The following is a 25,275-nucleotide window of genomic DNA, read 5'->3' on the forward strand; positions in this document are numbered from 1 at the left end:
TCCTAGGTGTCACTTTATTCGTATGTCATTTGTTCACACCTTTGGGCATCATGGCATGCTGTGGTTGGGGTCAGCCCTGGAACAGACGCATTCATTGTAGCTTTGTTTAAGTTATGCGATCTATTTCCGTTTTTAGGTTATGGCTTATGCACTTTGAAAGCATTCGTATCACGCTCTAACGTGGCGTGAATTTGCACACCCTTACGACATTTAATAATAGTTTTATTTAACCAATAGTTTTATTATACCAAACTCTGGTAATACGAATGGAAATCCATAGGGCAAAAAGGGAACGACGCTTACTATATTAAAACCACGCTTAGCTTTCTTAAAGGCATGCACATTTCATGCTACTCAGAGGTTACCAGGGGGACACATGGCACGCGTCCGTCTGTCAAACGCAAATGTGTGGAAATAACAAAATATTAACACCTCGCATTTTGGGTCTAAATTGCCTATGAAGCGTCCTGCTGAAACGCAGGTCGGTAAAAAGGTTATCGACATTCTGTGTTGAACGGGTTCGAATGTTGACGTAACAATACAGAAAATAGATTCTAATTAGCTGTTTTCTAATTGGAATCAATAAAATGCAAATGTTTACATTTATTGGATTTACAGGCATGCTGGTGCAGATGGGAATCAGTACCCTTTTCAGCAAAAATGTTCCAACGAGTTATCTGTTTAATAAACTCTTAAATAACCGTTTTAGTTAAATGGTTTATTTGGGTTCAGTATGTGGTCTGACACTGATTTAAAGCCACAGTTTTACAATATGACTGACCCCATTTTGAAATACATTGAGATAATATTGGATCCCTAATCGTTTAGTCATCATACTGTATTAGAGCGGGGCCAAAACCAACAGCTGCTTTCGTATCCTCTCTTCCTGTGGAAATGTTGTGGGGTCAATTGTATTTATTGTGTCAGTGTTGTGAACTATAAATGGCAAATGGTTTCTGTAAGAGCTTTTGCTCAGATTTTGGCAAACCTAATACAATCCAGAAGTGCTGCACTTCATTTCCAGGAATATTTTAAATTTCAAAATAACAGACACTTGTAGTGTCACACAATGTAGATGTAGACACAAGACATCTGCTCTGACCAAGGCAATACACACTCGACATTAAACAAAATGTCTAATATTATTGTTTATTGGACATATTCTAAGTGGGTCACTGTTCACATCAATAGCAATACAAAGAACATTACTCAAGTGTATCTTCAGACATAAGGGGCCATTTCTGACATGGAGAGAAACAGCATCAGATTTAACTCTCTTTATTTTACTTCACATGACAAGAGGTTTTGCTCGAAGCAGCTCAACAGCATCACCATGAAAAACACAGCCTCACTGGCAGAATGAGGACACTGAAGGATCTTCCTTAAGATGGTGACCACTTATGCAGACCATGCCCTCAACAGACATTATTGAAGCCTAAAATCAGATCGTTTCAAGTATGAACGTAATATCTCATCATGTCATGTAGTTGTATGTACTTCTTTGCTCTTGCAGACCTAATATGGGACACGACAGGAATCGATCCAACCAGGATGAGAATGTGAAACCCCTTGAAACAGTTTGTAATCATAAGTGAGGTCATACATTAGGGCACCATATCTGTGTGTCTGCTGTCCAAGTGCCATCTCCTACAGAAGAACAGATCGCCTTTTGGAGCTGGGCCCTTCTTATCCCAACCCCTTTAACAGAGTAGCAACCATTCAGTGTAATTGTTTGGATGTTTTTGCCTGACTGAAGCTGTTCTCCCCTCCCTCTCACACGTCCACATACGCTGTCCACCTGTTGGACTACGACCCTCATCTCAATTGTGGGTCAAAGTCCAGGTTGGACCGTTTCTGGTGGGTGTGACTACGAAGAGTCCTCACTGTTGTTTCTTAGACCAGAAACGGCCTGCTATGGAACCTAATGAAAATCCCTGATTCTTCTGTTGAGTACGTTCAGAAAGCCTCTGCTCCTCTTCCTGTGTATGCAAACACACCAGCGTAGAGTCAATAAAAATAAAATAAAAACACTTGGTCTCCATAGAAGCATTTTATTCTTTTCAAGTTGCTATTCAAGTTTCATTTATTGTCACATGGCAGAAGCATTTAAAAATAAAGAAAGTTTAAAACCTGACCTGTGCGAGCTGCACTTGCCGTCTTTTGAAGGCTTCAATAGGGTCCTCCTCATGGGCGTAGTTCTCCAGCACCGTACGTACGTCATCCACTCCACTGATGGCAATAGCTACACACCATACAAGAGGTTAAACAGTGACAAATTATATGCATCATCATGATATAGTCCAACAACACCCATGTGCTCAAAACATTTCAGCATAGACATATATTATTCACTCACTTTTTAAGAAGGCTGCCAAGTCATAGAGTGTTCGGTCCTCCGAGTTTCCATCCCACTTGCTCAGGGCCAAGCCATTGAAAGGCTGAAGGTTGAAAGCTTCACGCTTGCAGTCCACTAAAATTACTTTGGAGGTGTCTCTGTTCAAACAAGACACGTCCTGGAGGACACAAAATAGCAACATTAGTGAATAATGTGTGCACCATTTAGGAGTATTTTTCTATCAGTATTGTTACTACAGAGGTTGCTTGAAAAAATTATTTGATAAGGTAAAACCAAAAACGAAAATACCCCAAAAAAATTTAAAATAACCCTTTAACTTTTGTTAAATCTTTATGAGAAAACATGTCTTTCATTTATATCCAGGTTGTTATAGTGTTGTTCTTAGTTTTATTCATATTTTTTTATTCAAGTTAAATTCTTATTAATTTGTTATATTCTATTGTAATTTATTATTTATTTGTATATTTTTTATGTTTTGCTCTATAATTTTTATTTATTATCATTTTAGTGTCATTTTCCCAATCATTATCATGGCAAATATTTTAATTCATTTCAATAAACACAAGGTTATTTTAGTAAACTAAAATCTGTTCTATCTCGAGTTTTATAAATATATTATAAAATAGATTTTATCCTTGAAATATTTATTCCAAAGAAGATAATTGCCAAAGCTAAACACTTGTTCCACCTTATAAGATAAACTCATGGTGCTGCCTCTCATGACTTATTGCTTAATAAAGGCCTGACATTTAGGCCCAGTCCACTTATCACAGTGGCTATACATACAAATTGAGGTTAAATGTCACCTCTCGCACCACCCCCAAACATCCATGTCGCGTAACACTGATGCGAACCATATTTACACCTATGCATTTGTGGAGGGGTGCAAAGACTTAACACCAGCCCATTAGCCCCAGTGCACGCTGACACACAAACACACACTCTCTCTGGACCAGATGTCTCAGTGGTGGTCCTGCAGAGCAGATGGACAGGGACGCTGCACTCTCCCTATCACTGAGGTCATCAGCATCCCCCTGAGGGGCTGGAAAAGATGCGCGTGGCGGACGAAAGAGAGAGAGATGGAGGGGCCCTGAAAGAAAACCCCTTTGGACGGCGGCACACTCGTAGCATTTACAATAAATTTCAGGCATCTGCCTTCCCTACGGGACACGCCCCGACCCCACTGGGAGCATGAGCGCGTGCTTCGCAGTGTATTTGTTGTGGAGTCTATAAGTGTGTGTGGATAAATACTGGGGTCTTGATGAATATAGTGAAACGCCACGTGAATGGAATCCAAATTATGTTCGGTAACACATGAAACCGAATGTGTGCTGATGATTCAAACTTCTGTGGGCTTGATCTTCAAAGTGTATGCGAATGGAGCCGCGTAACGCAGCTGCGAGAGTGTCATGTTGCAGAGTCAAACAGTTGCTCTAATTCCCCAGGTAAAACATTGAAGCGCGAGGCAAAGAAAGCGTGCCTCTCGCTATACGCACGTGCCACGCCACGCACCTGCCAATCCAAGGCCAGCCCACCCCCTATTAATGCTCGGTACCTCAGCTGGGGGAGGGAAGCAGCATCTACCGGTGTCATATCTATACCAAACAGTTCACAGAAAGGCCATCCTGAGCCATGCAGGAGTATTGCCGAAATAATACTGAAACCGTTTCTTTCTTACTACAGTTTTTTAAATTTAACTGTACTAGTCATTGATTCTTGTGTCGTATGTGAACACATGGTTTACATTTAAAGTTTGCCTGTTTATTGAATGAAGTTCAAGCTTTCATCGCCTATGCTCCCCTCCACCTCACACACACACGCGCCCCTTCAGAGGGCCAGATGGGGGGTGTGGGGTGAGTGAGAGGAGAAGGGGCGTTAAGGGAGGGCAGACGAGGGTTGGCAGAAGGTGGATGGAGAGAGTGATGATGGGGTTTGGGGGATGAAGCCGAACAGGCTGTGGTGAAATGTGACCGGAGTGAATAAATACATGTATATTACGCACACGTCTGCTTCTGTATGATCACTAGTGTCGAGATGCTATGAAGATTAGGTAAGATTTCGTCAAGTGCTATAACATTTTGAAATATACAACCATGATCGAATATATGGTGATATCATAATCAGATTGCAATTTAAACTACTCTTGAGGCTATATCGTAAATAACAATATTTATATTGTAATTTGCAAACGAATACAGTGAAAGACTTCATATTACTAAAAGATGTGCTGCTATGAATCTGCTTCAAAGAAAAGGACTAAACATTTGGCACATGTTTTAAACACAATTTCCTCTCTCTAAAATGTGTTGTGCACATGAAAGTGATGGTTCACCCAAAAATCATTTATGCTTCTAATTTCAAACCTTTTTTACTTTTTCTTCCGCAGAACACGAAAGAAGATATTTTTAAGAAAGTTGGTAACAGAACAACACTGGACCCCATTCCCTTCTACTGTATGGACACAAAACCAATTCAAGTGAATGGCTGCCGGTTACCAACGTTCTTCAAAATATCTTGTTGTGTGTTCTGCAGAAGATAGAAAGTCATACAGGTTTGAAATGACAAGAGGATGATATTCCAAACACACCAATGCACCACGCATACAATATTTGAACGCATCTTTAATAAAACATTTAAATAAACAGCCAAGATTGTCGGCCACTACTGTACTATTCCACAAGCAAATGTTCAACAAGGTAGAAGGTCTGAGCCTTATCGCATAATATGTAGAAATTACAGAATAAGATTGTTGTTAGAATAAGACGCAATTAAGAACAAGGAAAAACATTTTACGCAATTTTAAATGCATAGTGTCATATTGAGGACTAATTTAGTCAATTCCGTACACTACATTTGGCTTTAAAGTTCGATTGGGCCCCATTCACAAGCACAATGACGAAAAAGCTTAGATAACGATGCAGGACCTAATGAAGGAAAAGGAGGAGGCAGAAGGTTAATGAGGCCCATGAAGAGTGACAGAAGGAGGTGGAGAAACTACTATTGTCTTGGGCAGTTGAGAGAAGAAAAAAGAATAAGGACATAGCAGTGGGGAAAATCAATGGGTGAACAGAAGGACGGCATGCAGCAGAGACACGGGGGGCATCGCGCCATAATGTTGCCCGGGTCACTCAGGAGAGGGGGCCCGTGGGGCGGGGGATCAGGAGCAGGGTTGGGAGAAGACACAGAGCACACACGCGTGGTGTTTTTGAGCAATAAGATCAGTGTACTACACATGAACAGATGTAAGAGGACGAAGACATGTTTTAGCAATCCGTAATCATTTACAACCAAAAAGGAAGTTACTTCACTTGAATCAGAATTTCAGACTTTTTGCAATGGTGCAATTTTAGAAAAGGGTTTCCTCCATGGTTGGATCATAGCTATCTATAAACATCTGTACAAGATTGATAATGAATACTGAAGAATTGATGGTAAGACAAGCAGTTCAGACTGGTGAGTTGTTTACAGCGTGACTCAAAGAATTAGGGTTAATGGTGGCGTAATATCAGAAGACTTGATTTTACGGTAAGCATCGCCCACTGTTTACAGGAACAGAACAGTTTCCCAAATACTGGAAGTTACTTTGTGCACAGACTTTAAACAGTGCACATCTGTCTAACAGTGTGATTAGTAAGAGACAGATCATGGGAGTTTACCTTAACATGGTGGCCCTCCATGTAGCGTGTGGCATCCCTGAAGAGCCGATACATGACGAATCCTTGAGGGTCTATGCTGTCAATCAAGGGATACGCCGTCTGTGTGTAAACACGTTATTCTTTAAAAATCATTTGAGACGCACTGGAAAGTGTTACTCAATAAAGTTGATCATTAAAAGTATAAGTGTCACAGATCTTCGGATACATCTTGCAGGAAATGACAAAAAGACATGAAAAATGCAAATGCTAGTCGCATTAAAAGCCTGTTTGTAATTTATCTAGACTGTAAAAGGCCGATTTAAAGTCAAAGAGGCTCATTTGCGTGACTTAAAAAGTGTGGCCACATCAGATAATCAAGCAAACAAACAAAACTCACTGGTGCCACATGAACAAAACACCAACAGACCCACGCAAACACTGAATCTCTGCATAAAGGTCTGGCTGACGGCATCATTAAGGACATGTTATATTTGAGCACAAGTACCCACTGCTTGTTTGTGGGATAAACAAGGTGAAGGTGTGCCCCAAATAGCACCCAAAATATAAACAGCTATTGTGAGCGAGGTCAATGCTAAGCAGACACTTATTCTTTAAATGAAAGAGTTACTGTATGCAAAAATAAACAAGTAACCCCTCACATTGGTATTCTTGTGGTAAATAGCAAGCTGAATAAGTCAACTCACCATGCCTGTCTCTGATGTGAAGATCACTATCTCGTACAGCGGGGCCAGTTGCTGGAACAGGTAATCTATGCCAGGCCTCTTCTTGAAACGCCAGCCTGTGGCCAACTGGAGAAGCAGAGAAGATCCATTCAACATTAGACACACATGAGATACAACATTATATAGATGTATTAGCACCTAATGTACTATTGCTCTTTTATGACATATCGCTTATTGCTCCCCGAACTCTGTGTAAGTCTCTTTGAATAAAAGCGTCTGCTAAATGACTAAATGTAAAATGTACATGGGTATAAAATGTTTTTAATCGTTAAAACTCACTAAACTTTACGTTGCAAGTAATTTTACATTATATTAAATCACAAATTTCTAACTGGCTGATTTGCAGCTACCGATCCTATCTTCAGCCGTGGAAAAAAACAAGAGACCATTCCAGTCTTTCTTTTCAAATCAACCTTTCTAGATATATATTGTGGTTATTCCAGTTCAGTGCCTGTTGAATTTCAAGAAAAAAAAAAGAAAAACAGGACTAAGTCATCCAACAGCTGACAGCATGAAAACCGTGATCATAAAAAAAGTTGAATAAATGTTCCCAAATAAATGTACACGTATTACTGTATCGCTTAAAAGTGAATATAAAATTGTTATTTTTGCAGTATTCTAGGACTTTGGAGAAACAGGGCAAAATAAAAAAAAAATGCTCTGTATTTTTTGTTAAAATTTTCTTCAAATAAATACAAATAGAAACTACATTTTATTAATATTCCTCCCAAAATATCTGTTATAAGTTCACAGAATGAAACAAAGATACATTTTAAAATCAGTAAACAGTCTCTGAAATGATCTCTTAATTTTTTCCACGGCTGTATATATAATAAATATACATTACACACAAATATTAAAAGATCTATTTTTAAAACACATTTTTTTTTAATTCACTTCAATGTGTCCATATCCGTTAATGAAGGAAAACAAAATAATATGCAACAGATTTTTGGCCTTGGGCAGATCAAAGTACATCTCTTCATACCATCAATGGTGTGTTTCGCTCATAGGTTATTTTACAAAACGTCTCGAGTTGCAATAATTTAATTTGAGCATACACAGTCAGCCAACAATTTTTGTTCTTTTCAGGTCCCATCAGGATTACATTTAAAAATGAAATGTGCTTTTAGGTCTCTGGTGAATGAGAGCCAGACCCTTTCCATCAGTCCTTAACACAGAAGACAAATCATAATGAAGCACTTACGTCACATCAAAGAGGAATGTTAAATATATTGTGCTAAATGTTATATACATTGCGAGATGTACCGCACTTTTATATCGCCTAGAGTAACAGACACTTTTTAAGTCAGTTTCGAACTTGTACACCTAAACCCAAGTATAGGTTTCCCGAAGCCAAACAGTAAGAGTACAGTCAGACAAAGCATCGCTTTAGCTTTAACAGTACACAAATCTCAGTGCCATGCATTGCAGTAACAGTCTGCAGGGGAGTGTCGGGTTCCAGGTGGGCTACACTCCACCTGTCACCTGTGTGTGGTCCTTCCCTCACAGCTGGCCAGGTAGAGGAGAATAAGTGGTGGAGGGAGAAAACAGGTAGGGAGAGATGGCCCAACAGGTGGCTGGCCCAAAACAGCCATCCAGATGGCCTCATGTGATTAACAGGATTTGATAAGGACAGTTTGTCAAAAGGGGAAAAACCTTTTAAACGGTTAAAGTAACCAGGGTCATTTCATAGTACATAAAGGAGAGACAGCAGGATGGATCTAACAGAAGACAATTGAACGCATAGCCTCCATGCGAGATATCGAAGTGGGGTATGTACAGAAAGTATGTAAAAAAAAAACAGTACAGAAACAGCAGCACTGGGTTTGCAACTAGAAGCTTAAAACACACCAAAACCATAGATTTAATATGCGGTTTATAGTATAATGGTATGCAGGTGCATTAGGCAGACTGAAGCGATCAAGAATGATTTACTGGAACAATGTTCTGAGAAGTCCGTGTGGCACAATTCTGAATGTTTCAAACATTTCACAGCTTTTCTTTGAGTAACTTTTAATCTAGAAGATAACAGAAATGTAGATATAGAAGGTTTCAAAGGACACACTCGCTTGGCCCGAAGTTAACTTCCGGGAAGTGTTTCTTGATCGGCCTGGTTAATAATATAACTATGTATATAGTAATTCATATTTTAATTTTACTGTACAATCTTTGTATTAAATAAACAATTTGTTGAATTATTTTGTATATTCATTTTCTTAAATAAACAATGTGTTGAGTGAGTCCTGTAACTTTGTCGCATTATCTATTGCTCTTTTATGATATATCGCTTATTGCTCCACGAACTCTTTGGATAAAAGCGTCTGCTAAATGACTAAATGTAATGTAATTTTTAGCCAAGTAACTGCTCTTCCACCGGTAACCCAAAATAATACTGGCTAGACATACTTTTAACTTGCTAGCGAATGTAATTCACTTGTTATTTCTTTTGCTTGTCATCAGACATTATCTTCAGGGACCCTATTCTTCTCTATTATTAACTTCTCTTTTCTGAAGTAACGTTTGGGCCACAAAAACATTCATGCGCCCTAAAGTTTGTTTATGTTGTTGCTTTGAAACCGTCTATAGAGCTGTGATACCTACCGACCACTCTGGATGCAGGAGGACATCGGTGATCTCCAGCACTAGAGTATATGGAGGCTGATAATAGGGTTCTCGCAGAGGGTCTGGGAGAAGCTTTGGGCTTGTGGGCTCAATGATCATCTACAGAAAAGCAGAAATAGAGGATCAAACTTCAGATGATAGTATAAGAGGAAAGCATCAAACTGAAAAATCGGTCAAGTAATCTCTTTTCTGCCCCGAAGGAGGAAATTCCAAAAGGCCAATTCACACTGCACCACCCAATGCCATCAAACACTGTTCTAATTTAGATAAATGTGTTTGTTGGCATTTGTCGTATCGGTGCGAATTATCCCTAAGGGTGCAAGTAAACAAAACACAGATTTTAAATTTTTGGGTCAATTACATCTTTAATACTGAATGTTTAAATTGTCTTCTCACCTGTCTGTAATCTTTGAAGTATTTAAAGGTTCTTTTGAGCTGTTGGATGACTGGAACATCTAGGAGGGCAGAGAAATTACATTATTGTTTGACCCCCCCACAGGTCTACTACAGACCTGCAAACTCGGAAGAGGTGAAAAAGGTGAGAGCCATCACTTGGCTGCTGCTAAATTTATGTTACGGTGGAAGAAACAAAACCAGATCATTGAATTAGACAAATTAATCATTTAACTTTAAAAACATTCCCACACAGAAGAGGCAGACGCCTGAATCAACACAGGACTCAATGAATAAATCATCTTGTGTTCTTGTCAGTATCGTAAGATTAACTTTTCTCATTTCATGAGTTCGCCTTGCAGCTAACGAACTGGGATGGATAATATGCGTGCGTGCTGTCCTGGGGCGAGAGCTCCGATCTTGGTAATCTTCCTCTAACCCGGGCACCTGCCCCTTGACCGGGGAGAGGGCCCGGGCTTGATGTGTGGCCGGACCCGGATCATACCCCTGGTGCTGAGGTATAAACGGGCTAAGTCGGTGTGGAGGAGAGAATGGAGGTGAGGTGGCTTGACTACTAATAGGCTGTGATAATTTATCGAAAGCCAGCAGAGTTCCTTATCTGCACGTGCTCCTCCTGAAACTTGTTTACAAAACATCATAACATAGCCGTTTTGATCACACGGGCGAACTGAATAATACACATCAACTTAATTTTATTTTTATCCAAGACAACACTTTGCGTTCGTCTCTTTCAGTAATGCTTTTCAGGGGCGCACAAATGTCGTTTAGAATTTATAATGTATCTGTGCATTGAATGTTCTAAATAGATATTTGAAAGAATTCTTGTAACTAAACAGTTCTTGGCCACCATTGACAACCATAGTAAGATAAACGACAATGGTGGTCAAAAGTGCCCCAGAACTGTTTGCTTTCCTACATTCTTAGATATCTTCTTTTGTGTTCAAGAGAAAAGCAGATCAAAGCAATGTCCCTGCTATATTACTCAATGGTGGCCAAGAACGGTTTAGTTACAAATATTCTTCCAAGAATCTTTCTCTGTGTAAATCAAGGCCAAAGAAATTTATACAGATTTGGATCAACTGAGGGGTGAGTAAATGATGACAGAATATTCATTTTTGGGTGAACTGTTCGGATAATAGTTATTTTACTACATTACAGCCACCAAAGACACTTTACAACATCACCACATAATTTACACAAATATAAAGAGCCTGTTTGGCCACTTCACAGCCTCCAATCACCATATGCCACTTCAAGAACTGAAAAGGGCAGATAAAGTGGCGACACACAGGTTGCCGGTACCTCCTGCCCAGCTCGCTGTGCGTCTGTTAAGAAAGACAGCCCGCCAAGAGGCCCAGTCAATAACATCAGGGCACAAGGAAGGAGGCTGATTGGAAGACATGGGGGAGGGACGATACAAACTGCTTAAACACCCTCTTGTCTGCCCGCTCTGGATATTTCCCTCCCTTTTTCCTCTCGCTGTATGATTAGTTTGAAAGGGGAGTGTTTGCGCTCTTCAAGGGAGCATGTGCCTGTTGGCAGCCTCCAATGGAATAAGCTCTCCCTCGAGACTAATGAGTGACACGGGACGGAGGGCTCTTCATCTAACTTCTGAAGAAGATGTGAGACATGCCCCAACCAAGATTTTATCATCAAAAATTCTGTCATTTTTTATTTATTTTCATGTCACTCCAAACTTGTATGAGACTCTGTGGAACACACAAGAAGATATTTTGAGAAATGTCTCAGTGGGCAGCCTACAATGTCCATACAATGGGAGTCAAAGAGGGCCAATGTTGTTTGATTACAAACATTCTTTCTTCTGCAGAACACAAAAGAAGATATTTTGAAGAAAGTCATACAAGTTTGGAACCACACGAGGGTAAGTAAATGATAAAATAATACAAATTGTCATGTGAACTATCCATTTAATGCCCAGGAGTGTATCCTCCATAACCATTTGTACCTATTGTCTCAATTGTTGGGACGGTGCTCAAACTTAACAACTCTATGACAAAGTTTCAAACCAGTCTCGCAAGTGCTTGCCATGAGCAACAGCCTGTAAAAATAAAACACAAGAATGCTGCCCAAGTTTCTCCAATCACGGTCTTGTTCATATAATTTTGGCTCTTATCCCTATATTGTGTAAAAAAATCCCTTCAAGATATTTGTTGACACGTCAAGAAACAAGGTCTTGCGTTTCTATGCCAGCAAGTCTGTGCAAGAATTCATTTTGGGATCATATAGCTACTGCCAGGAAGGAGACCAAAAGCGTATTGTGAAGTTCTGTACATTTGGTGTGTGCATGGTCTTAACTGTACGAGATAAAGAGCATCTAATAATTCATCATGTTTTTATAGCGTTTAGGAGGTTTAGCTCCTTTCCATTGATCGTAGATGCCCGTGCATCTCAGGCTCATTTAAACTGGCACACATCTGTCCCAGCATAAGCCCATCCTTCTCCAACATGCCAAGATCAATACAAAGGGTAAAATAACCGTTACTAAGACTGATCCAAGACGACACCGGAAAAGAAAAAAAACTAGCGGGAAACAACTGGGACTGCTTTGAAGTTTCTCTTGTCCTAACCTTGTTTGTCAGTGTAAATGGCGAGGAGCCCTATTGTTGCTTCTCAGAGGGCTTGTGGCTCTCCGGAGGGATCTGTCTATTGAGTCGCAGGCCAGGAGGGAGGGATATGAAGATCGATGGCTAGGCCTCTGGACACAACAAAAGCGTCCTTTAATCCAGCTCTGGGTTAGCATATGCTTCGCTAGTTTGCCAAAGGCCATTACTCAATTGCCTTTCTTCCTCCGTCCTTTTCTTTGGAGGCCTCGTGCTTTTCTTCCATGTCAATCGTTTCTTTCTCCAGCCGTAAAAAGTGGTCTTTAGGTCCGGCCCCTCCCTCACCGCTCTAACTGCTCTGTGCATAGTGTACCAGACCTGTGGTAACCTTCACGTTATGGCCTATTGCTTAAAGTTTGTTTGGTGTCAGGAGGTTTTGTGAGCAGAGGACATATACCCATGAAATAGCCTTCCTGATATTATTCGAGGATCAGACACACTCGCCCAATTTAAATCTAGATTAAAAACGCATCTTTTCAGCCAAGCATTCACTTAATGCAAAATATGCTAAATAAACCACCAGGAGAAGCTGACATTAGATATTATTTACTAGAATAATTGGATTTATAATATAACACACCATGTAGTGTGTTTTACCCTTTCTTGCGTTTTTCCCCTGTAAAGCTGCTTTGGAACAATGCAAATTGTGAAAAGCGCTATATAAATAAAATTGAATTGAATTAAAAATACAACTTAAACTAAATTTTTCTTAATTTATATTCAAGTTATTATTAAAGGAATATATCAATATTACCACAAATCTGACCACGGCACTTACCTACTAACAAACGTAACATTAACACAGACTGCTCCTTTTTATGATTATATAATTGTTCTTATCCAATTGTTAACCCTGACGTCATGTACCACCATGTATGGAAGGTCATATGCCGTTTCCGGGTCCAAACACTCTATCAGATGTCATAGGCAAACAGCAAAATACTGATATACACTGAAACTATTAAAAACATGATGCTAACATTTATCTCAACGAAAACATTTCCAGGTGTCCAGTGAATCATTTTACGATTTATTAAAATATTGATTTCTGAGATTATGTACGATTGTATTGTACACAGTTAGTTTATGAACGTCTCGTGTAAATGTTTCTAAATAAAACTTGAAATGAGTGGAGGCTTGGACCCCGAGCAGTATTTCTTACAGCAAATTCTTATTTTTAATACTACAGAATACAAAATTCTTTTTAGCAATTTTGCATATGTGCCATTTACTTTTCTATCATTTATTATGGTTACATATTGGCCACTGTCCGCTAATCGCAATACATGCTTAAGTTTACTCCGCAAATGTCTGAAGTATAAAACTAGTAGCCTACATTAACAGAATGAGAAACAGAAATGCAGCTTTCACTCTTGAACCGATCATGCAAACCTGATTTTTATCACTTTATTATTATTTTTGTTTTAGTTGGTGATAAAAATCTATGTGCATCTACCTGCAAGAAGAACTTCTGCTGGCACGCTTGAGTCAATCCTACAACACCTCATACAAGACTACACTTGTCATTTCACAGAACTCTGCGACGGGTGAATTGTTTTAAGGGCAGACACATTAGTTGAAATGCAAGCATGTAATCATATTACTTAAAAACAAAGACATGCATGATCTCATACAAGCATTCTGTTTCTCCCTAAATTATGCCACTGGCCAATTGCCATTCTGTACAAATTGAGTTATACAGCTTATGATAAGGGGGTGGGTAGGCGCAGTATGCCCGCTTATTGAATGCCGTAAGTTGGCAAGGCGAAAAGGTTCTTTGCAGGCACGCCTGTTTGAATAGTCCTGTCTCCCCGAGGATAGCGCATATCAAGAGTCTGCTCTTCATCCCCACGCTACCCTTCTGCTAGAAAAGGGAGGGTGAGCATGGGCCCAGGAGAAGAAAACCTGCTTCTCCACTCCCTTGAGAGAGTGGGCGTTTCACCCCGGTCCCTAAAGTAATCATGGCCCTTCGTTATGGCATTAAAAGCTATACAAGTATTAATGTTGGACAGCAGAGGTAATAAATCGAGGTGGGGGGCAGAGAAGGACACGTCGGGGATTCCACAGATTTAATTACGCAATTATTACGAGACAGAGGGATAACGCGTAGAAAGGAAAAGCAGCGCTATCTCAATTGATATCAGCAGTATATAAAGGGCAGGTGGTGCTTTAACTGCTTACGTGGCATCTATACCTTTACTCTGTTGATAATGCTAATGATTTCTCTGTTGCCAGCGCGTCCTGAGTTGATGATAATAAAAATATGTCAACGCTATCACAACAAAACCCAAGCTGCCCTTGGTTGACAGCATGCTGAACTTAAAGGAACAGGCCACCAAAATGGTCCCAGTTTCATGATTAATGTTCACCTGAAATATACAAAACAATTTTCTAAAAGAACATATTTTCCGTACAATGAAAGAAAATATCGAAATTTTCATCTTTATGTTTGACGTGAAGATGAGTTCTTAAAATGACAATGTTCATAACTGGACAAACCTTTTTTTTTAATATCATTCTTAACCTATAATTACATCATTTACATAAATGACTAGCCACCAATTCACCTATATCAGAAAAAAGCAGCCAAAATAAAGAGATATAAAAATTGCCACCAGTAAGTGGCACATGCGCCACATGCCAAAGGTTAAGGGCCAGTCAGAATGCATAAGAGATTGATGCCTGCAGGGGACATGTGGTGGGGTCCAGTACCATTTGGCTGAGAAGAAGGTTGACACCCCTGGCACTGGTTATAGGGTGCTGTGTGTGGGTGCTATTTGGCACATCCATCATGTTTTTTTCTAACCTGACAGGTAAACAAACACGCAGATAGACCAGAAGGGTCTTCATCCGCTTAAATGGCTTTCGTATTGGAACAAACAATACATATATGGCTCCAAGAGGCATTAAAGCTTGAAAAGCAATTGTAGGACAGATTGTAGGCGTAAAAATAATCGTGCCAAATTTCTGTCAAATAGGCCTAACAAAATAAATGTAATCATGTTAGCAAAGCTAATTTAAATTGTATTTAAAAAAATGTGTCTAAGATCTGTGCAGTAGTCCAAGTAAAATCAGCTGCAGCCTTACAGAACTCAACACGAACACCAGACAAGCCGCATCCAGTGTGGACAAAAATGTTATTACAATGGGTTCTAATACTTAAAAGTGATAGTCCACCTAAAAATGAAAATTCTGTCATCATTTACTCACGCTCTTGTCATTTCAAACATGTATGGCTTTCTTTCTTCTGCAGAAAACAATTTTTTTTATATTTTTAAGAATGTCGATAAACGAACAGCAGTGGTAGCCATTAACTTTTATTGTATGGACACAAAACCAATGCAAGTGAATGGCTGCCGTCGCTGTTTGGGCAACAACGTCGCTGTTATCTTCTTTTGTGTTCTCTGGAAGAAAGAAACTCTTTTTTTCAAACAAGGTTTGACATGACAAGAGCTTGATGTAAATGATGACAGAATTTTCTTTTGGCGGAACTATCCCTTTAAAGTAAAAAGTGAAACTGTATACACAAGCACACATGTAAAAATCAAACACGTCAAGATTACAAAAACAACTAATAAGAGTTAACGTTTTTGTTCTTAGGGTGTTTAAAGGATATGTAAGCACACATCTGTCAAAATCAACTTTGAATGCTTCTTAAGAAATGTGGGACTTACCGTTATCAAACTCATCTGGAATCTGAAAAAAAAGAAAGGTCTGTTTAGTGCACACTGGAACATCAAGTCACCATATGAGGGTGTAAGAGCTCAGAATTCACGCATACAAGAAATTAAATACTGTGAAATGCACACAAAAACAAAACAACAGCGAAAGGTGGTGAAATTGCATAAACAGGGTAAGACTGTTGGAAACCTGCATCAAACCATTTTTATTCTCCACATACTCCAAAAAAACTGCAGAAAGTGAGCTTTTGTCTCTATAACGCAAAATTGTAATACAGTAAATAGTTGAAATGACCCATTCGATTATTTTAGAGAAAAGGGGAGATGAAACCTTCTCCTGCTATTTAAAACATGGCAATTTGACATACATTTTAATCACTGTATTAAAAATCACTACAAAAATGACTTGCAATGTAAAGATTAATGACAATAAAACATGCTGGCCTTTTAAAAACAATAACCAGTCCAGCAATGAGCTGTCAGGACCAGATCAATGAATATTCAGCTACATCTGTCAGCAGGTTCTGCCCTGCTTGGGATCCAGCCCACTGTAACAGAACAGGACCACCACACGCTGCCCGGGGGACCTGCCCACATCGAAACAGGGGTGCAGAAGTCCCATTGCTCTCCCCTGAGATCTCGCTACTGTTATCAGTCATTTTACAGTGATAACTCTGGCGCCCTCCACTGGACAAAAAAGTACAAACATACTAGAAACAAACTACATGAGCACTCTAGAACTGCACAGGAAAAAACTAAACCGAGTTGTCATGAACGAGCCACTCAAATAATAACTTCAGTAAATAAAAAGAGTTACATAATGAATCAGAATGTACTGTTTGTACAACCTAGACCTTGTGTTTAGTTTAAGTTTATATCTACTGTACTGTTACTGGTACAGTATATATTTGACCTTTACTCATGTCGTGTGTTAACTCATAAAAATAAGTTGAAGTTGCTTAACTTATTTTGAGAAGTGAAAACAACTTGCATTAAGTTGAAATGACTTGCATTTAGCAGATGCTTTTATCCCAAGCGACTAAGCGATATGTCATACAGGAGCAATAATACAATAGGTGCTACTACAAAGTTACTAGTTTCAACAATTTTAAGTACAATCAAATTGGCTGATTTAACAATGGAGTGTAAAGCAAGCACTGCACAATGTGATGTTCTATATGTGACAATAACAATCACCAGATTGTGATTTCAGTTTGTAAAATAAAGAACTGCGTGAATACAACGTTTATACTAAAAACGTACAGCTCTGCCCCCTGCTGGTAACAGGACTACATCACACCACAGCCTTTCCATATTAATCTGACATTTACTGAGGTGAACTGAACTGAACTGAATTGAACTAAGCTATTTTATAAAATTTCAGTTACATATTGTATATGTAAATGGTCCAATAAAGATTGTCCAAAACATACATACACCCATCCTAAAAGTAATCCATAGACCTTCAGTGGTTTAATGTCATGAGAAGTGAAACTGGAATATGGGTTTGTGTAAAAGTATAGTTCACATTTTTTTAACTATAAACATTGCTTTTTGGGTAATGTGTAATCTGCACATTCGAGGTTCAATGCAAGTGTGATCTCTGACCTCCCATGTTGATGTTGAAATGTTTGTTTAATTCAAGATTTTAAAAAACATTATTGCAATATGCAACAATGTAATAGAATAAGTACAATAAGTAAACTACAATCTTTTCTACTCTTCTCCATGAGAAGGGGATTCAGTCTCTGGTCACACGCTCTCACCTCCCGTAAGTACCCTCCAATTAGAACATGCAGCTGAGAGAAATGGCACCCTAAAGCCTGGCACACTCCACATATGTCTCCAACAAAGTCTTAACTACATGTGAAGTGTGCCCACTTAATAGATCACTTGCTCAAATGGTAACCAAAAGGGTCATTATACGAGAGAAGTGTGCTCTCAAAAAAGACCCACAAACATCACAACACTGTGCCAAGTGTGTCCGTATTCACTAGTGCTGCTTTAGGACATCAGGAATGATTAAAAGGTTTAGTACAAATGATCAATGTTTGTTTACAGTCAGTTTGAAGGCGATGGTATGTGTGAAGGTTGTTCTTTTCATAACAGTCCTTGAGTCAAATGTGAGCGCAGACACAAATTACTGCACATTGGAAATTACAGATCCTGTTCTTAATGCGAAGGAAGAATAATAAGGCAGGTGACAACAAACAGACCAAAATCACAACGTACTTTCCAAAACTCTTTAACATTATTGCTTGAACAAGTTAATGTTCTTTTGCAAACTTTCAACAACTAAACAAAGATCAAGGTGTGAACAACATCCAAACAACTCTGGCAGGATGACAAAGGATCATAAAGGTCTAATTAGTTTTTAAAAAGAGACTGAGACACCAATACATTTACAGTGCACTATTAAAAGAACCTAAAAATAAAAATTCTCTCATCATTTACTCACCCTCATGTCATCCCAGTTGAACCTGAAAATAATTTTGCATTAAAATGCTATGCTATCTTCTTACGTATACACAACTTAACTTTTGAAGCTCTAAAAATCCATCCATCCATCATTAGTAGTAATCCATTAATATAAAGTAATCCAAATGACTCTGATGGGCTGATAAATGTTTTGTAAAGTCAAACAACAGGTTTGTGGGAGAAAAAGGTTCATAATTTGGTCTTACTTAGCCAAACTGAAAAAAATGGTTCCTTCGTGTCCTGTGGCTAGTTGTCATACGTTTTGTTTCTAAGGAAACAGGCAAGGACCAATGAGATTGAAGGTTGTCGACATCTTGGGACGCTTTGTTAGCACCATGGTTTTTTAATCAATTTTAAGTCAATCCGTGATTTTTTACCTCCAAGTGATGTCGGCAATAAATACAAACAGCTTTTCCATGGGAATAGAGCAAAGCTCCCTGTCTCGCAATGTCCCTGCCATATAATTACATCCATTTAGTCCACACAAAGGTGAGAGTTTTTACAACCAAAGGTCCGGCACACTCCGCATTTGTCTCCAATGTGGTCACACATACATGTTAAAGTGTGGCCTTTGAAATAAGTGACCCAGTGCAGGAGCAGTGGCATTGGCAATCCAAGTCGTTTTCCCGTGCATACACCTCACCGCAGCACATGCCGCAGATTGTAAAAAGACAATGATGTGACGCCTGCACGCTCACCCAGAGAGCTGTGAAGAGTCTGTGAAGAGCGGAGGCTAAACTGATGATCTCTGAAAATGAACACCTAACCAAGTGGGGTCTGAATCCCACGGTTCTGTCAGCTGGGTCACCCTTTGAAGTTGATTTCCCAGAAAAGTTAAAAGATTTAGTTAAAAGCAATGTCTAACAAGCTGGCCTGTAACTGCAAAAACTGCTTAAGTAATTAAAGAGTAAAAAGTACTGTTTGTATTGTGCAAGGATGGATTATGCAGAAGATCATAGCTCCAGAGCCTCAGGCTGCTGCAAAAGGCTTCCAAAACATCATGTGTCCCAAACTTCCAAAACTGCACTAAGTATATCAACCCAGTGGCAATTCAAAGCAGCAGCAAAAATGATCCAAACACTTCTAAGGGGCCACTGTAAATTAATTGGTGAACAATATGTAGTTCTAGAAAATAGGGTCCTTGTCAGTTAAGGGGATATTTTAGCCAAGAAACAAAATTTCCCCATGTTTTACCCACCCTCAAGGCATCATTCTGAAGTGAATCAATCCGTTTGAATATCCATATTGACTATTAACGATAATGTCCCTCGTCTGCGAGTAGTTTTTTTTTATATTTGTACTTTTATATTTGTACTTATAAATATACTTAATATTTATATATGTCTGGAATTTCTTGCACTTCGTTACAAATTAAGCTAATACAATACTTCGCTACTTTGAGTATAATGTGAATTAATATTCAAACCTTTGACAGGCATTTCAGTAGCCAAATAAGATATCCGACCGTAAACCACCCAATAGATTTTGGACCGAAAAGGCGCCCGCTGGGGAGAGTTTTGAAGAGCTGATCAAGAGCGCAGACAAATACGTTAGGATAAACAAGCACATGGATATTCAAAGACCGGGTTGATGTTCATGAACTGCCCCTCATGCCATCCAAGATGTAGATGAGATTCTTTACTGTTCTACTTTAGAAACAAAGTATTTATCTGAAATCTCAAGCTTTTTCATCATTCGTAAGTGCTGCGTTTAAAAGTTCACAAAGCAGACACAGGCAACTCATGATTGAACAGTATTGGAATTGCATAACTGGAAAACTGAGCTCATGATAGATAGAAAGACAGACAGAACAACTAGGGTCGGGCTGGTAGGCGATGCCATCGTCCATTGCCGACGGCTGACATGAATGATGATGTTGAGCCGAAATTGTGATTCCAACAAATGTTTCACTTTCATCACGTGACTGCTCTGTGCTGCGCGTTGTAAACAAATATCAATAAGGCTAAGAGGCATAAAACCTTGCAGTGTACAGATCAGACTAGCCTGACTTTATAAATGCACAGCTCGCGTTGTGTAAAGAAGACAGTTGTCTGCACACCTCGCATACGTGGTATAAAGAAGCCGCGCCTCACTTTATAACTCTTTTATTGAAAATAACATAAGAATAAGAATACAATCAAGCCTCACTTTATAACTGTGAACACTGCGCTGTACAGATGTCCAAATTAATAACTGTTCAACTCCAGCTGTATAAAGATGTGTGTCTGAGCAGCTAGTGCCAGATGCTCCTCACTTTAAAAGGCTGCAGGGCGATGTCATCGCCCATCACAATGTTTCACTGTGGCCATTGCGCAATGCTTATTAGGGAAGCTTACTTTCTGTGTCCTCAAAAATAATTTGAGGGGGAATCAAAAAAATATGTATGACCCCTTTGAGTCTAAAATTACCAAAAACTTTACGACAAGAGTTAAGTTGTTTTAATTCATTAAATATATAAATATAGTTTGAGTTTAGCTTGCTTTTAATCACCCTGATATTTTCCGTGATACAACATCAAATTGCTTAACAATGAAAATCCATGTCCAAGAACATAAAGACCCTGAAGAAAATGTCTCTTGTATCATGTGCATTATTGTTAAGAGTTTCTCCTAAATGAAGTGCCACCTTTAGCCTTAAAGTGAAAATTGATCCTGTATAGGAGATACAATGTATCAATTAATGAATTTTAGGCATTAAGGTTCTTAGAACGTATTCATAAACATTTGAGGTGATAGTTCACCCAGAAATGAAAATTCTGTCATCGTTTACTCATCCTCATGTTATTTCAAACATGCATGACCTTCTATCGTCTGCAGAACACAAAAGATATTTTAAAGAATGCTGGTAACCGGCACCCTTTCACTTGCATTGGTTTTGTGTTCATGCAATAGAAGTGAATGGGTGCCTGTTCGCCTACCGATAATCTTCAAACTTTCTTATGTGTTCTAGTTTCATTGCACTTATGCTTTTTGTTGTCCTTATGTTGTTCCAATTTCTTCCATTGTTTACATCATTTGTACGTCGCTTTGGATAAAATGCGTCTGCTTAATGACTAAATGTAAATATCCTATACAGGATCAATTGTGCATTCTTATTTTATTGATTTACAATAAGTAGGAGGATGACAGGAGAAATGTGTGAGATCGACCACAAACCCAGTCCCTGAGACGGAGTACAATTTACAGTACGGGAACAGGAGGAAGGTCCTATGTTCACAACAAGTAAAATCTATCTGATCTAGTGGATGAGGTGTGTGATCACACACCAGCAAGCCTCTGTCTGAACTTCAATGAGATCACAATTACCTGTAAAGTGTGCCATTACACGGGAGTTCTAACTTTCATGTAACAAAACAGGATGTCTAACAAAGGCGGAGGTGAGCACCTTCCTGAATTCGCACCTCATTCTCTGTGGCACATGCCTGCTGAATGGTTCAATTTTGCACCTACTTGAGAAGTGTGCCCTTAAATGGGGGGGGAAATGTGGGTGGCACAAGTTTGCGCTAAGTATATTATCGTACCTTTTCTAATCTTTTACAAACCAACCATGCATCATTACTGCTCATTTACTCTTCAGCACAAAACATTTGACACTCTTCTTTACTAGCCACAAGGTCTTCAGAACTTTGAGGTATTGCGATAATTAATATCATACTGTAATAAGCCAAAACACATTTTTAAGGATGAAACAAGAATATACTGAACTACTGAATCAGGGCAGCAGCAGCTTTTCCACCTAAAGCAGACAGGTATGAAATGCAATGCCAACAAGGAAAGCAGCACACTTCACTCATTTTTCCTTTTCCTGCGAGACTGCATTTCTAAAGAAAGTCCTTTGAAGTGGGTTAAATGAGAATTTCTCACCTCCAAATGTGTCAGAAGTCTGACTGAAATTCACAGCACTATGAGAAGTGTGCCGTAGAGTGAAAATCTTCACACTAGAATCTTATTGAACTGTGTGCCACGAGTGGAATTGCTGTTTCTTTTAAGAAGGTGAAAAAGACGGGTAGGTACGTGTTATATTGTTAACTATGACAATTAAGGTGTCTTTTAGTCGCTAACTAAGCCCATTCCATTAATACGATATAAACTTTATTTTTCTTAAGGATGTCGTGAAAATCCGTGTTCATCAGAACATTTACACAAGGAGCATTAAAGCAAGACGATAGATCACAACACATTAAAAAAATACTTTCTATCAACTAACACTGGTATAATGGAACAAGAATATTTTTGGTATTAACATTTGGTTTTGTGATAATGCTTACCTTATTTCCTTGTTCATCTGCAGAATTGCTACCTGTAGAAAGCAAAAACATATACAAGCAGTATTTTAGTTACTTGATGTCAAACTGTGACACTCAAGATTCTGTGGTCAGGAGGTGTTTCATTGCTGTCCGTCTCATACAAACAATCTCATATCACCTAATAATCAGAACAGTGTAGTAAGTTGAAAGATTAAGTTAGCTTGTCATCAGCGATCGGGACCTGTTGATCGTAGATCAGGTGATGTGTCATTCATTTAAAATTAAACATGTTCCGGGCTCAAGGATTTTTCTACTGGCCCGGTCGGGAAAGTGATTCTAATTTGTACTGCCCTGCCAAAGTTTTCATGGACCTACCACAAAAAAGTAATAAATAAATAACATTGTCTAGATATGTATTGTTTTTTTACCCATGTAATCTAAATAATTAAGGTTATAATACTACAAAAAACTATTAGCCGTAAGTGATCAAATAAAAACAAGTAATCAAAGTATGTGCATAAGCACATATAGATGTAACAAAGCAAATTTATACCAAAAAAAATCTGTGCTTTTCAGATGTTTCAGGTGGATCTAATAGTAGTTGCCAGGGACAGGAATTAAATTATGTAACACTTTATGGTTTTCACGGTGTAAATTACATTTAATCAAGTTATACATTTATCCACTCAGGAGCAGTGAATGTTTTTTGTCTGTTTGAGGAACATTAAAAACAGATTTGTTTGAATAGCCAAATTAAAAACTTTTGTGACGATACAGCACTGGCCTGATCGGGCAAGTGACAGTTCTGTCAGCCAGCCCGAGGGTCTCCCATGGGCCATCGGGCAGTCCTTATTGTTGAGCCCTGATGTTATTACAGAGCATTTAATACATATACAAGTTCAAATATATGATTGCCAGAAGTATCTTGTAAAACCAAAGTCAACATGAAAAAAATAACTAAGGACAAAAGCCTACGTTGGTGCTGATATTTTGTATCATACTAAATACAGAAACGATGACATCATACCTCTTTAATGCATCAAAATAATCCAAACACGTAAATGATGACTGATGACACAAAAATCTTCAATAACTTAAAATGTTTTAAGCAGAGTGGCTGAGAAGAAAGCAACAGGTCAACTCACCAAATAAGTACACAATGCCGACCGTACTCCCAAGTCCCATTATTCCTGCTAATCGAAGGACCATCTTCTTAGCGTATGCTGTGTTTTCCTTCTGTTTCTTGTCCTCACCCTGTTCATCTTTCTTCTGACCAGAGGCATCGCCCTCCGAAGGAGGCTGGCCCTGTGGACAAGGTGTCAAAGCAGCATAGCACCTCAGACCTCCCTTTTTATAAAATGACAATCGGCAAATTCTATAAGGCAGATCATTTTAGTAGCAAATCATGACCTTAGCAAGCCAACTCCTGGACAATAGTGCCAATTCTTAAACGAAAGCGATTATACGCTATACGTTATATTTTGTAATAAGCAAGCTTGAATTATTTGTATATAATCTTTACACGAAATGTCAGTAAGATCCACTGACAGATATTCAGTACTTATTTGCATACTACTGTTAAAAGAGGCTAATGACCTTGTGTTACAACTTCAATGAGAAAGTCGCTATAATTTCATTTTCTTTACAATAATACACTCACTCATAATTTTTCACACAAAACATTTTTGATTATAAACAAACTAAGCTTACAAATACTTAATATTCTAATAAATTATGTGTATAACAAAAGTTGAAACTGTAGAACCGTTTTAAACATTAAGGATGTAAACTTATTTCATTCATTAATAGTAAAGAAAAGTTAAGTATACAAACCAGTATTACATCTTTTTCATAACCATCTCATACATAACATTTGCAGGTCAATGGCTGCTGAGACTTCATTCAAACCACAACCTGTCAAGCATTACCAGCAAGGCCAAAGAATTTTACCATTTCTGATCATATTCCTATCAAAAAACACAATATTCACAAAGAAAGAATGCTAATATTTCGACATTATTACACACTGAATGGCTCTCTTATCCTCTGTCGTGTAGGAATGTCAGACGGTCACACTATACACTCACCTGGCTTTTCTGCTGCTGTTGAAGTCTCTCCTGCAGTATTGCCTGTGCCAGCCCTCCTGTGGCGCTACTGCTAGTCGTGTCAGTGGATAGCGATAGTCCTCTAAATACATCCAGCACTGCGGGGGCTGCGGTGCCAGTGGTTCCCTGCCTCAGTCTGAGGAGGCCCCGGCTCGCCCGGACACACATGGGATACATGGACACCGCCGACATCTTGAATGTGATGCAGCTAATACACAGAGCACGAGCGTAAAGGACAAACCAGTTTGATTGGTTACGTCCAAGGTGATTGGCAGGAACAGTGAGGGCAATCCGACCAATCAAATGCGTTGTGAGGGCGGTTCCTACACGGTCATAAATGTCACTTCAAAACGCTGATAAAAGTCCCCTAAA

At 38.9% G+C, this 25,275-nt stretch overlaps 1 protein-coding gene across 2 annotated transcripts; it reads right to left on the reverse strand.

Moving 5' to 3' along the window:
• Positions 1-1,100: 1,100 nt before the first annotated feature.
• timm50 (translocase of inner mitochondrial membrane 50 homolog) lies at positions 1,101-25,207 on the reverse strand. 2 transcript variants are annotated; one of them, XM_079481294.1, is made up of 11 exons: positions 24,886-25,207; positions 23,944-24,103; positions 22,820-22,851; positions 16,069-16,090; positions 9,756-9,814; positions 9,339-9,458; positions 6,696-6,800; positions 6,013-6,111; positions 2,357-2,513; positions 2,136-2,242; positions 1,101-1,979 (listed from the first exon to the last, which is right to left on the reverse strand). In XM_079481294.1, exons 1-11 carry the CDS (start codon positions 25,093-25,095, stop codon positions 1,881-1,883), a joined length of 1,170 nt encoding a protein of 389 aa, XP_079337420.1. In that variant the 5' UTR covers positions 25,096-25,207; the 3' UTR covers positions 1,101-1,880. The 2 variants fall into 2 exon arrangements, with proteins under 2 accessions (XP_079337420.1, XP_079337419.1); XM_079481293.1 differs by having other exon boundaries at positions 1,131-1,979; positions 23,944-24,145; positions 24,886-25,114.
• Positions 25,208-25,275: the final 68 nt, after the last annotated feature.

The sequence above is a fragment of the Barbatula barbatula genome (assembly GCF_947034865.1).
Source record: "Barbatula barbatula genome assembly, chromosome: 19".
NCBI classification, from domain to species: Eukaryota; Metazoa; Chordata; class Actinopteri; order Cypriniformes; family Nemacheilidae; genus Barbatula; species Barbatula barbatula.

Coding starts and splice junctions, on each gene's coding strand:
- timm50 (XM_079481293.1), bottom strand. CDS start 25,095: ATGTCGGCGGTGTCCATGTATCCCATGTGTGTCCGGGCGAGCCGGGGC. Junction 9,815..16,068: donor TCCAGATGAGTTTGATAACG/GTAAGTCCCACA, acceptor CTGCCCTCCTAG/ATGTTCCAGTCATCCAACAG. Junction 9,459..9,755: donor ACTTCAAAGATTACAGACAG/GTGAGAAGACAA, acceptor GCTTTTCTGTAG/ATGATCATTGAGCCCACAAG.